General features: G+C 47.6%; 2 protein-coding genes across 2 annotated transcripts; one reads left to right on the plus strand and one right to left on the minus strand.

Annotated features, from left to right (window-relative positions):
* The first annotated feature begins 235 nt into the window (after positions 1–235).
* Positions 236–1,431, plus strand: LOC11175679 (uncharacterized). The gene is made up of 2 exons (XM_003436674.2): positions 236–846; positions 1,054–1,431. Exons 1-2 carry the CDS (start codon positions 417–419, stop codon positions 1,359–1,361), a joined length of 738 nt encoding a protein of 245 aa, XP_003436722.1. The 5' UTR covers positions 236–416; the 3' UTR covers positions 1,362–1,431.
* A 4,262-nt stretch (positions 1,432–5,693) lies between these two features.
* Positions 5,694–10,567, minus strand: LOC1273960 (major royal jelly protein 1). The gene is made up of 4 exons (XM_313014.5): positions 10,362–10,567; positions 6,874–7,722; positions 6,591–6,785; positions 5,694–6,519 (listed from the first exon to the last, which is right to left on the minus strand). Exons 2-4 carry the CDS (start codon positions 7,710–7,712, stop codon positions 5,910–5,912), a joined length of 1,644 nt encoding a protein of 547 aa, XP_313014.4. The 5' UTR covers positions 7,713–7,722; positions 10,362–10,567; the 3' UTR covers positions 5,694–5,909.
* Positions 10,568–12,373: the final 1,806 nt, after the last annotated feature.

Below are 12,373 nucleotides of genomic sequence, written 5' to 3' on the forward strand. Positions count from 1 at the left end.
CACAAACGCGCGCGCGAGAAAAGCACGAAAAGGTTTACTGCTTTAGCCAGCGCGACCAGCTGAAGAGATTGAACTTTTCGCGCAAACATGACGAGCGCGTTCGAAAAAGAGCGAGAGAGAGCGGGAGAAAGATCTTTCTCCCTTGGTAGCGACGCTGCTTTCTGCTGGCGCTTCGGCGGGAAAACGGATCCGCTCGCAAGCTCCGGTCCGGTGGCGTGTGTATAAATATGACGTTTCCCTAGCAGTACAGCATCAGTGATCTAGCAACTGACGATCGAGTCTGACTGACACCAGCAACAACCAGGACACCCGTTACCATCCGTGCCGCGACACTCGCATCCTACAGCTTAGTGTGCGACTCTGTGTGATTCTGTGTTTTCGACCGTGTGTGCAAGGTGCAAGTGCAAGGTGCAGCAATGAATCCCGTAGTGCGTTCCGTTCTAGCCGTCGTGCTGATCGGTGTGGTTGCGGCCGCCACCGAGGACTATCAGAGCCAGAGCCTGCGGGCGATTGTGCGGGTGTATGACGAGTGCTCGAAGGCGGAAACTGGCTTCAGCCCGTGCCTGAAGAAGCGTGCCATCACCTTCATCGACCGACTGTCCCGCGTCGATGCGCTGGCACTCGGTGATCTGAAGATTGTGCGTAACGAGCGGGCGGCGGCCGAGCCGACCAAACCGCTGACCGAGGCCGAGCTGGAGCAGAGCTTGCCGCGCGGACTGGAGGCACGGGATGAGGCGCTCACCAACATGCTGCTCGAGAAGGTTGCGGGCATTTTCAGCAGCCGCACGGTGCAGGTGACCCTGCCGAAGCTGTCCAGCGAGGAGCTCGGCCGTGGCCTGGAAGAAGGTGAGCTGCACTGGGGGAGTTTTGCAATGTGAAGTGATGCAGTAGAACGCTTTAGTGATCTTACTGGATCACTTCCTAGTTATGTCCAAAGTGTTCCACAAACACCTCTTAAACTGAACGCATCACTTTGTACAACGCGAAATTGTTGATAAAACACTTACTGATGGCTTTCCTGTTCTGTAACGACTTCTTTCATCTCGATTCCAGGCCGCGGTAAGATGAAGAAGATGATGAGCATGATGATCATGGGCTTCATGATGAAAATGGCCGCCATGGTGCCGGTGGCGATCGCCGGGCTCTACCTGCTCGCCGGCAAGGCGCTGATCGTGTCCAAGATCGCCCTCCTGCTGGCCGGTATCATCGGGCTGAAGAAGCTGGTCGCCAGCAAGCAGCAGCACGGCAGCGGCTGGTCGAGCGGCGGCTCCGGACACGGCGGCTGGGATCGACGATCGGCCGATGCTGCGGCGATCGCTCAGAATATGGCGTACAGTGCCTACGCTAAGAACCAGGCGTAAAGCGTCCAAATTTCCCCACCAAACCCACACACGCATACAACTTCCCGTGCTACTTCTTCACCTCCAGCAGAACCATCACCAATCCCTTCATCATCGTCATCATCCATCTCGAGTCGCGTGACGCAGCACAGTGTCTAGAACATATTTATTTATTTATTTAAGTTATTTAAATTATTTAAAGTCGGCCGTTTTGTTTTCTTCTGTCGCTCCTGTTCTTGTGCCGTCGCCACACAATCGACAAGCAAATTGACACAGCAAACAGCTAACGTGCTGTGCTTTTCTTTCCAATGACCCTAATGAATCTTTTCACCCTTCTCCCGATGGCCCGTATGTGGCCACACGATCATCCGCATATTGCGGATCTCGACCTCTATTCCAGTCTGTCCTCTGTGCATTTGTTCCTCTCGCTTGGCCGGGGGGAAAAACACACGCGGTACCAAATCTGCATACAATCGGATTCCCTCCCTTCGTAACGCTTCTCACGTTGCTTCAATTCTATCAATCGTCTATCAACAATTGACCCTTTCGTACTTTCTCCGCCCCGTGTTTGTGCTGTGGAGGCCCTTTCTTAGCCTTTCCTTCGCGTCCCTTTAGTTTCCCTATCAGGTGCAACCTTCGCCACGTTTTCAATCTCTTCATTCAATTGTTTCGCGCGTTTTCACGCCAATCCCTTTGCGTGCCTTTCCCAACCCATCCCGATAAACTTTCACTTCACTGCCACCTACCCACCTACCTCTTACACAAGGCTCCACGCCTACTCTAAGTGTGCGAATTTTCCAACCACTCAACAGCCAGTTCAGCACTCCAGTACAATTTTCTTTCCCCTTTTTCCTACCTATTGTCAATTTGCAAAGAACGGAGGACGGGCGGCACAAGTGTGGATCTCGTGACGGCCAAGTAGGCCAAATAAAAGCAACACACACACAGACACAGACACATTACACAGCAACAGTGATACAGTAATGCAAAAATGTTTGTTGTGTTGTTGTTTTACGGTGGTGCCAGACTTAACTGCATGACAGTGACGAGAACGACGACAACGACACACAGGCACCACCAACCACCACCACCTACCCTTCAGATGGCGTCACGAGTTTTTCCTAACTGATTGTTGTGCCTTTAGCCACAGTTAAAGAGAGGGAGCGAGATAAAGGAAAAGAAAATCAGAAAAAAGCAAACGGAACAAAACAACAAAACAACAGTATCGTAGACAACAACAACAGCAGCATTAAGAGATGAACCGAAAATACGGACAGTCGTAGTCGTAGACACAACACATTTGTTACACGATGCAACAGCAACGAGAAAACTTGAAATCACAGAAATGCAACCAAACAGAGTCAAATCAATTACAAACACGCAGAGTTGTTTTTATTTTCTTATGTTTTTTTTTTCTTCATCATTTTCCACTCCTTTTTCACATCGTTAGCTTCGCTTTTCCACCCATTTTCCACGTCACATTTTCATCGTCATTACCACGGTACGTGTGAGTGGGCGTAAGTGTGTATGATTGAGCTTAGCTTTTTTACGAAAATACCGACACCGAAAGAAATCGCACACACACACACGGCTCTCGTACCACCATTTCCACGACCTCTTAGGTGCATTGCTGCCTCCCCAAGGCACCAAAGCACGTGCACACGCAGATAACTTCGGATCTTCCCACCTCATTGCATTAGGTCACTGAACGGTAGTGTGCAGCAAATGAACCGCAACGGGAGGAAGAGAGTCCATCACATCTATCGCCGATTGGGATTTGAAAGCAACGACCCGGCCGAGTCGCGGGAAAATAATGTTTTCTTTTGCAAAGCAAAGAATGGCAAGCACCCGAGCATCGCATCGATCGTAATGGTAGTACTTTGAATGCGTTTCGCTATTACTAGCATACTTATTCCGGCAAATGCTTCAGAGTTCTCGATCAGCTTTCTTAACTGGCTGGCGCTGGCAAAGTTCGCACATTAAAATAAGCTCGTATTCGCGATTCGATCGGGGCGAATCGGTTTCAGTTCCGTTGAACGCTAAAAATGCGATGCATTTAATCGTGCGTAGCTAAAGACTAGATCGTTACCAAACCCGCGGTGGCTAATCTAATGTGTGGGCTTCCATTTCGGTACCGACCAGAACGTAGCCAATTATCGACAGGCAACGGGCTAACTGCTCCCGAACTGCCACGGCTTTCCGTACTGCCAAAAAGTAGGTCAGCAATCATCAGCCAAGCTAACTAGGTGCTGCATATGGATAGTATCTTTAACGGATGATTAGAGATTAACTACGCGAGGATTTGCTTTGCCTCATGTGCTACAATTTAAAACGGTCTTTTAACAACCGTTTGTACGGATATTCACCCAATATTACTTTCGGTGTTCACTTGACTAGGGAACTTCAACTTTGACTAGAGAAGTTTTCCGGCAAACCTAGTACCAATGATAACCAGTTTTGATAATTTGTGGATATCAATTTTAAACCCAAATTAAGAAAAATAATGTTGAGTGAGATCAAATGCAGAAGATTTTACAAAATTCAACTTTTTTTGCTTATTTTTCCGTTTAAATTTTCTAAAATATTAACCAATTAATTTGTTTGCATATTTATTACCTATTCCTATTAGAACATAGATTTCGTGTTGAATTTCCAAAACAGGACAGACATATTTTGTTCTTCGCTGTAACACGAAAACTCTTTTAAAATCTGATTTTTTTATTCTGCTTATTTTACTACTTGTGGTTCTTCTATGTCGCTGCACCGAAATTATACGCCTAAATGTATGCAAACCCATCTCACAACGTATAACTTTCATCGCTGTTATACAGCAACCGTCCCCATCGCCTGAAGAAAAAACCCAATTTGTCCAACCCAAGCTAATTTCTTATTTTCTCCAGACTTAATAAAAAAATGCTCCAAATACGCATTGTTCAGGGGAATCGGGCATATTATGGGCTTCACCGACTGCTGAGATCCAAAAGACATCGAGCTCTCACGAAATGTGAGATATATCGCACATTGATTCCCCCTGTGTTCCTCTATGGACCATCTGAGCTGAGGATGCAAACGCTCTGGGCATGTTGGAACGACGCATCTTCAGGACCATCTTTGGCGGTGTGTTCGAGCATGGAGTTTGGAGGAGAACGATAAACCACGAGCTTGCTTAGCTCTACGGTGAACCGAGCATCCTGACGGTGGGGAAGGCTGACATGATACGATGGCTGAGACATGTTATGAGGATGACGGATTCATGCCCCACCAAAAAGGTGTTCCGCACGAGGCGCAGGGGAGCACAGCGAATTCGATGGCTGGATCAGATGAAGCGAAACCTGCCGGAGAACGGGTGTCAACATGGATGGGAGGCTACAGCTAGGGACCGAGCATCCTGGAGAATGATTATTGACCACGCCATGTCACATCGACGTGCTCTATCGTGAGCATGCCAACAAAAGAGAGAAAAACAGAGTAAGAGAGAGGGAGAGAGAGAGAACTTATCAAATTTGTTGGCAACAGCGAAAGTCATAAACTTAAAGGAGGACAAGTTAAAAGCTCACAAGCCGAAAGAAGTTTGTTATCAACGCAGATCCATCAAGTATCAAGCACTGTACTTCGACAAGGACTGGAATGGAAGAGTCATTTAAGACTAACCATAGACTAGCAATAGAAAGATGAAATCGGATGTCACTGTTGAGGCATGATAGCGTATATCCGGGCGATTAGTTAAAACATTTGCATAGTTCAAAACAAGGTTTTGTTATATTTATGCTAGACTATATTTCAAAACGGGACCGGTCTGGTGGTACAGTCGTCAACTCGTACGACGTAATAACATGTCCGTCATGGGTTCAAGTCCCGAATAGACCTTACCCCCATACGTAGGACTGACTATCCTGCTATGGTAACAATAAGTTACTGAAAGCCAAGCTCATTTCCACTAGTGGGTACAGGCAGGCCTTACCGGCAGCGGTTGTTGTGCCAAAGAAGAAGAAGATATTGAAAAATGATGCAACGTTCAAGGCCTGAGAAAGATATAGAAACCGTATGAATTATTATGGACAAAGGGGTATCAAGTGACCATTAAACCCACTACACGGTCAAGACCTTTGACAAGACCAGTAGTAAAATGGGTAAAAATTGGATCGGTTAAAACTGAGCTATTCGAAGATATCAATAACAGGTTAGGGATATGAAAAACAATCAACACCATACAATATCTGCTATTTTTTCACAACAAAAAACAAAAGCAAGTGTACTCATTTTATGAGGATGGAAGGGGATGAATTGCTTTATTTTGTTTGTTACATGAGCTTCTCATTTTAAATACAATTTACAGGAATGTGTTTTTATTACCTTATCTAATGAAGAGTATTTGCTTCTGCTGTCACGGAACCTTAGGGCGAATATGGGCAGTATTTTTTCTTCTTTCTCTTTCTCTATCTCTCTCTATTTCAATGGCGCACTGTTAACGCATCACTCACCTACTATTGCAGTTAAATCTCTTTCTGTGTCCTCGCAACTAAATCCTATTTACAAAACTTATCAAACTTGCTCCGTCACTACCTGCACTCAATGCAGCGCGGTCTGATTTACCGGCACGCTCTTCCTGTAGCGCAGCAAATTCAGATCGTTAAAGTTCTGGTTGAGCTTCGGGACAAAGATCGGAGATCCGCTCGCACCGTACTGTGGTCGGGATCCGAGCGATGGCGGAAATGATTTTTCACCATTATTTAGCGCAAAGAACGGCTGCGACGGCTTGCCCTGCTGCAGGATGGTGCTGTGGCCGAACGTCGACTGCTTGGTGAACAGACCATGGCCAAAGGGCATATTTTGCGTGTTAAACACGCTCAGCGGGTTGGAGGTGGTTGCTGCTGGGGGCAACACCGGCCCCAGCGGCTTGTACGGGACCGGTAGTACGACCGACGGGTGATAGTATGCATTACCGTGCAGCGTATCATACGGAACAGTCGGGCGCAGATGGCTCTGGGTGGCAAGCTGTCCGCTGGGAATGGCCACACCGTCGATGCGCAGGATGCGCGTGTTGAACTCGTTGGCGTCGAGGTTTTTCAAGAAGAAGCGATGGAACTTGGACGTCAGCACGTACAGTGCCGTACCGTCGCGGTCCGGTGTACGAAGATCGGCAGCAAACTGGATTTTCTCTTGATCTTGCACAAGGATCCTAGAAGGTGGCAGAAAGGGAATAATGTTAACGTCTAGCTGTCAAGTGCTTCCTGAGCCAGAGATGCTTACTGATGCTCGTTCGTTCGTGGATTCCAAGATGCGACAGCCGTCTCGGACAGTGGTGCGTAGAAGATAGTGCCACCACGAGGAGAAGCGCCCAGTCCAATGCCTTGGGAAGACTTGCGTCCCACCAGCTTCACCGGCAGATCCTTTCCGAATGGCAGCGGACCAGCACGCAGCGCAGCCGTGGTGACGGAGAAAATGCTACACGCAAAAGGAGGTAAGAAAGTTTCAAGTTTAAAACACGCACACACACACACACGATCGAACGGTACATGGTGCGTCATCTTACCGATCAGTGGCCAACGGTTGGAAGTACACGATGCCAGCCTCCATATCGAACGCCAGGCCCACAATACCGTCCATCAGCGTGAACCGGTGCTCCAGAATGGACGACTCGGCAAAGTCCGGATCGGGATACATAGCCGGATGGCTGACGCGCCACGTCAGATCCTTCCCGCTGTCGTACACAACGATGCCCGGCGCAACCGTATCCGTAATGTAGACAAACACATCGTCACAGTTGTTCTCCGGTCGGGACGTCGTCTCGTCCACGATCAGGTTCGTGTACAGCGACTCGCGCCGTACCACCTCGGGCGGAAAATCGATCCGACGCACCACCTGATCGGTGTGCAGATCGTACACCAGAATCTTGGGCGGGCACGTCACCTCAAAGTCTTCCAGCGACCGGGACACGCCAGCATCCAGCGCCCACAGTCGATTGCACGAGTCAATGCGCAGCCGGTACACCGACACCAGCCCAATGTCGGAGCAGTTGTACTCCTTCGTCGCGGCCCGATGGTGCGTCCAATCGGGGTAGGCCTGCAGCACCGGTGAGTCACCGTTGGTGCCGCGCGGAATGCTCGACACGGTCGCCGGCACGCCCGAAAACAGGCGCGGGGTGGCGATGAAAATGCGATCGTACCCCACCTCCAGCCCGGTGGCGACGACGTTTTCCGGGTTGTAGAACTCCTTACTGGCGGCCGGATAGTCCCACGGGAAGTTGAAGTTGAGCAGGTTCCACTGCTTCACGACCTCCATCTTGTGCGAACCACCGACGGCCTGGCCGGGCCGGGCGATGGCAACCAGCACACCGCTGCACACGACCGCCAGCAGACACCAGCGATGCATTTCTGAACAGCTGCAAACGGGAAAGAGATTGGAAGTCGATTACATCACAACAGCAGTGTGCAGCACCAGCGTTGACCACGAACCGCGCCGAGCGATCGTTTCACTTTCAAAGGTGGATGTCGATCTGATCGGGAGCGCCCCCTTTGCTGGCACACAGGCAAATGCATTTTTCGCATCGCATTACGAACGTGCGAGGAATGAAACAGAAAGAAAAACCACCCGGGCTAATAACCCGATAGCGTGTGCATGATCGCGAGGCAAATGTCAATCGTTTCGATCTCCGGAATGCTTGTCGCATAAACGGGAATGTCCGTAGCGAGTGTCGCACGTTGGCTTTAATTTAATACTGCTGTGCGTTACGTTTGATTTAAAGCTCGTGCTATAACTTTTACTTTTTATGTTTGTTTTTTTTAAAGAAATACTAGAAATATCTCGGAAAACACCAAAGTTGTACAAGCGACTCGTTCGGCTTATAATACAAACTTTTATTTCCCCCTGGTGTTGCTGCCAGTTAATTGGCCTGATGACAACATGCCCAACAGCCACTAAATTATACATCCCGGATGAATTATTAATAGCCGTTAGCATCTGATCGGCAAAACAGAGGCTCGATTTTAGCGGCGCCAACGTTGCATAATATTCGCACCGAATTCGAACCTCCCCCCTCCCCCCACAAAACGCACATTGGCACACTTTCGCCAACGATGTGTGGTAAAATATTGAACTTCACTGCAATACGTCTATTATTTATGCATCTGCGAACCAACTACCGGTTGGATGATTGCGATCGGCCGTTTGACAATTGATGGGTTCGATGCCAAGGACCGCTACACAGCCACTGCAGGCATCGTGATTTCTCCTTCCATCTTGATCGCGCGTTGCAAGTGAGAGAAAAAAAAAACACAACAAAACCGGTCAAAACATACGCCTACGTGCGTACTTTTGGCGGATATTGCTCCATCCAATTACTTGTTGCCGTCGCTTCTCACATGTTCTCCATTTTGAGAGAGGAAAATAACAGAAAGGCAATAAAAAAAAGCTTTGCTTGTCTTATGTAACGATCAATTACCAGTACGCCGTGCTGAAAGGTTGAGCAAAAGAATGCACAAGAAGGTCAAGAAAATAAAGTCCTTGTGGACGCGTTTGTGAAATTGTTTTCAGATTGATTTAACATTATTAACGATTGTTGCCACATTATTCTCCTGAGATGATTTAATGACGGCACAAACCCCAAGAAACCTGCACCAAAACACAGTAGGAAGTGCTGAAGTGAATGTTTCCCCTTCCAGCAGAGCGTTCAACGGCAATAGTAAATGGTTTCCCCCCAAATCGCGGAAACCTCCACCCAAAACTGACGGCAAAAGCCGCAGCAGCCCCTCATTTCCGGCACCAAATTGAGAGGAAAAACAAAAACAAACCCCTAGCGGAAACCCTCATCCACTGTCAAGACCTCGCCCGAGTACCGCTCAAAACCATGCGCCAATGCCAATTCGCCAACCACAAAACCAGGGCCACTAAACGGCCACTTGGTGACACACACTCCATGCAATGGGTACGATGGGTTGGCGTCGTTTAAAGTCCCACCATACGGCCCCGGTATTAGGTGGATTGCACACTTGGTTCAAAAATATTGATGTGTTTCCCTCTTTCGCACGATCATTAGTACCGGCTGACGCCACTCATAAACGAACGAGGGGAAGGCTGGGATGCTTCATTTGTTAAGCCTCCAGAGAGAGAGAAAGAGAAGCCTCCACCATCATCAGGTCTGACCGGTACATTGGCGTGAAAAGGTGGTCCCCATTTTAAATGGCACTATTTACACAATCTGCAAGTCTTTCACAGGCCTCTCTGTTGGCATAACCACGGCCGCGGGGCCAACAATGGAAAAGCGAACGAGATTCCCATGACGATTGTCGATCGAGCGCGTACAAACCCCCAAAGTGTGCATGTGTGTTAGTGTCTCACTTAGCCAGATCCGTGTCATTTGGTCCATTGTTCGATCTTCAGGCCACTCCAGCCGTGCGATGAGACGCATCGGCCCAGTTCACTTCGGCACGGAATTCGTCACACCTTTAATGTGCTATGGTAGGGCCACACATAACAACACACACCTGCACGCACGCACACACGTGGACTCGGCTTACATTTGTTCACCGTGCCTTGCACGAGCGGATCATAAGCGAAGCGAGTTATGCAAACGGTACCATCTCTCGCTCTGCACAGCTGCACCGCTCCACACACGCCATCGATCACACTCAAGGCCACACCTGCACGATCATCATCATTGACACAGTCCCGGAACGGACGGATCGGCCCCAAAAATGGCTTGGACCACTCCACTGGAGCCAATGCTGCTCCTAACGGAAACACCAGTTCCCGAAGGAGGAGAAAAGCTGCAGCTCACATTCTGGGCCGCTGGGCAATTAGCGCACAGCGCCCGATCCGGAGCCTGACACAGAATGCACCTCCGAGGGCTCGCCTAGTCAAGGGACGCAAAGTCCCGTTCGCGTGCGCACCATCGGTGCACCATGCGGCAAGCTCCAGCCACCATCGACGGCTGCATCATGCTCGCCTTCAGCTGCACACGCTTTTTGCCTTTCACTTTTGCGTTCTCGTTCTAAGGACACGGGCACCCGCGCACGGACTTACATTGTCTCTTTGCTGCCTGTCGAAGAATTAAACCCAGTCGACGGGAAAAACCACACCGCACAATGGAACACACTTGCCCCACGAACGGATGCACTCTCACACAAGCACACGAACTATCGCGGATACACTACAAGACGGAACGGAGGAAAATGGTCCGCACCGATTCGCGACCGAACGGCAACTGTGGTCGTGTGCCACTCGACGAGGCTCTTTTGATGCGTTTATGCGCGCGACCGACCGATCATGGCGATCGGAGGCGCGTTACGAAGTGGACGGGTTCGGGCACTCCTCCTTCCATCTTTGGGGTTTTGGGGGCTCGTATTACGCAGAGGAAGGAGGACTGGGCCGGACGGTTCACAACAGCTTGCCGAAATCCTTTCAAAATTGTTCGTCCTTTGCACGTGCCATCGAAAATGGTAACGACAAAAAAAACACTAAACAAAATTGTGGGAAGGTTACGCTTTGGCACGATCGTTAGTGATCTAATAAATATGTCAGTATATCTTATCCGTTGCGATCTACCGGGAGGTTGCAATCGATCATTGTTTAAATCAATAATACATAGGGGCTTTTTTGGATTTCGCAACAATTTGGTGTAGATAAAATAACGGTTTCGGACACTCCTGAGGCAGGCCAAGACCGCAAAGGGGTTGTAGCGCCGGATAAGTAAAATAACATCAAATAGTTACATAATTTTAAATTATTCTAGTGAAGTAAACAAAGATAGTCGACAAGAATAGAGTAAACATAATACAAAAGAAGAATGTAAAAGAAAAGAGATGAGAAAAGAAGCAGAAGTAAGATAAATTAAGTAACAAGAATGTAAAAAGCATTCTTATATTCATTTAATGGCTTCATTATTGATGCACAACTGGGCTTTATCGTATTTTATTCTTATTCTTTTTTTTCCTTTACCATTGCCGAAGCCTTGTCGAACCATGTTAGTCCTTTCGATTTGTAAATTTTTTTTCATCTTCACCGAAAATGTATTCAAAACAAGCATCTAATATTGTAATAAAAAAAATATTTATAAAAAATAGTGCATACAATATAAAAGGAAAAAGAATTTATTCTAAAACTACACATGGATGAAATGTTAGGAACTAATAACTACTGATAATGTAATTCTTTGAACAACTTTTCCATCAACATCTACTTTTTTCTATCATTTTTTCTCTTGCTCTTATTTTTATTTCGGTATTGTAACGCTATTTTTAAACCGTATCAGAATTTCATTGTTGTATAACAATTCACACTTTTGGTGTAACATATTTGTGTTATTAGGCTATTACTTTACGTTCATTTTCATAATTCTTTATACGACTATGTTGCTTTACCTTCACTTTCATAATAGTATTTGTTATGATATTTATTATTTTGCTGCTTATTTTTGTAAACAACTGCTGAAACACCCTCAATATCTTTATCTTTGCGTTCTCTTTCATCTTACTGTTATGCCTGCTACATTGGCAATACTTCAACAATAGCTTAGCGCCTCTCATAAACAAATACCCATCGTTTATATGACACCAAATAAATAACATTGAATGCATAGTTTCTTGTTAATACACTTCATCAACAAATCGCCGCTTAAATTACAACCTCCGAGCATTTTCCCACGAGCTTCACCATTCCCACACCCAAAGTGTTAATCGCCCGTACCATTGGTCGATAGCTCAATTTGGGAGCGTGCTTCGGTTTTTTGTGCTACAGCCTCCCCAAGTCTCTAGTTGGACCCGTTGCCTGTTTGACATTTTGTGCGCCGGTTTTCCTCCAATCCCTTTGCCTCCTACCGTAAACGATCCAAACCGTATTAGACTGCCCGAGGCGAAATTGACAGGCGCGTGGCTCTAGAAGAATTAGAATTATTATTTTTTTTTCAATTTCGTTTTCAAGCCCGTCTGGTCGCAGTAGGAGGGACCAGCGGGCGTGACCGGGATGGAGCCGAAATAAAGAAATGTGCAATGGCGGGGACGGTGTGTGCGATGGGGAGGCAAATTTGCACTGCAGAC

The sequence above is a fragment of the Anopheles gambiae genome, chromosome 2 (genome assembly GCF_943734735.2).
Source record: "Anopheles gambiae chromosome 2, idAnoGambNW_F1_1, whole genome shotgun sequence".
Classification (NCBI taxonomy): domain Eukaryota; kingdom Metazoa; phylum Arthropoda; class Insecta; order Diptera; family Culicidae; genus Anopheles; species Anopheles gambiae.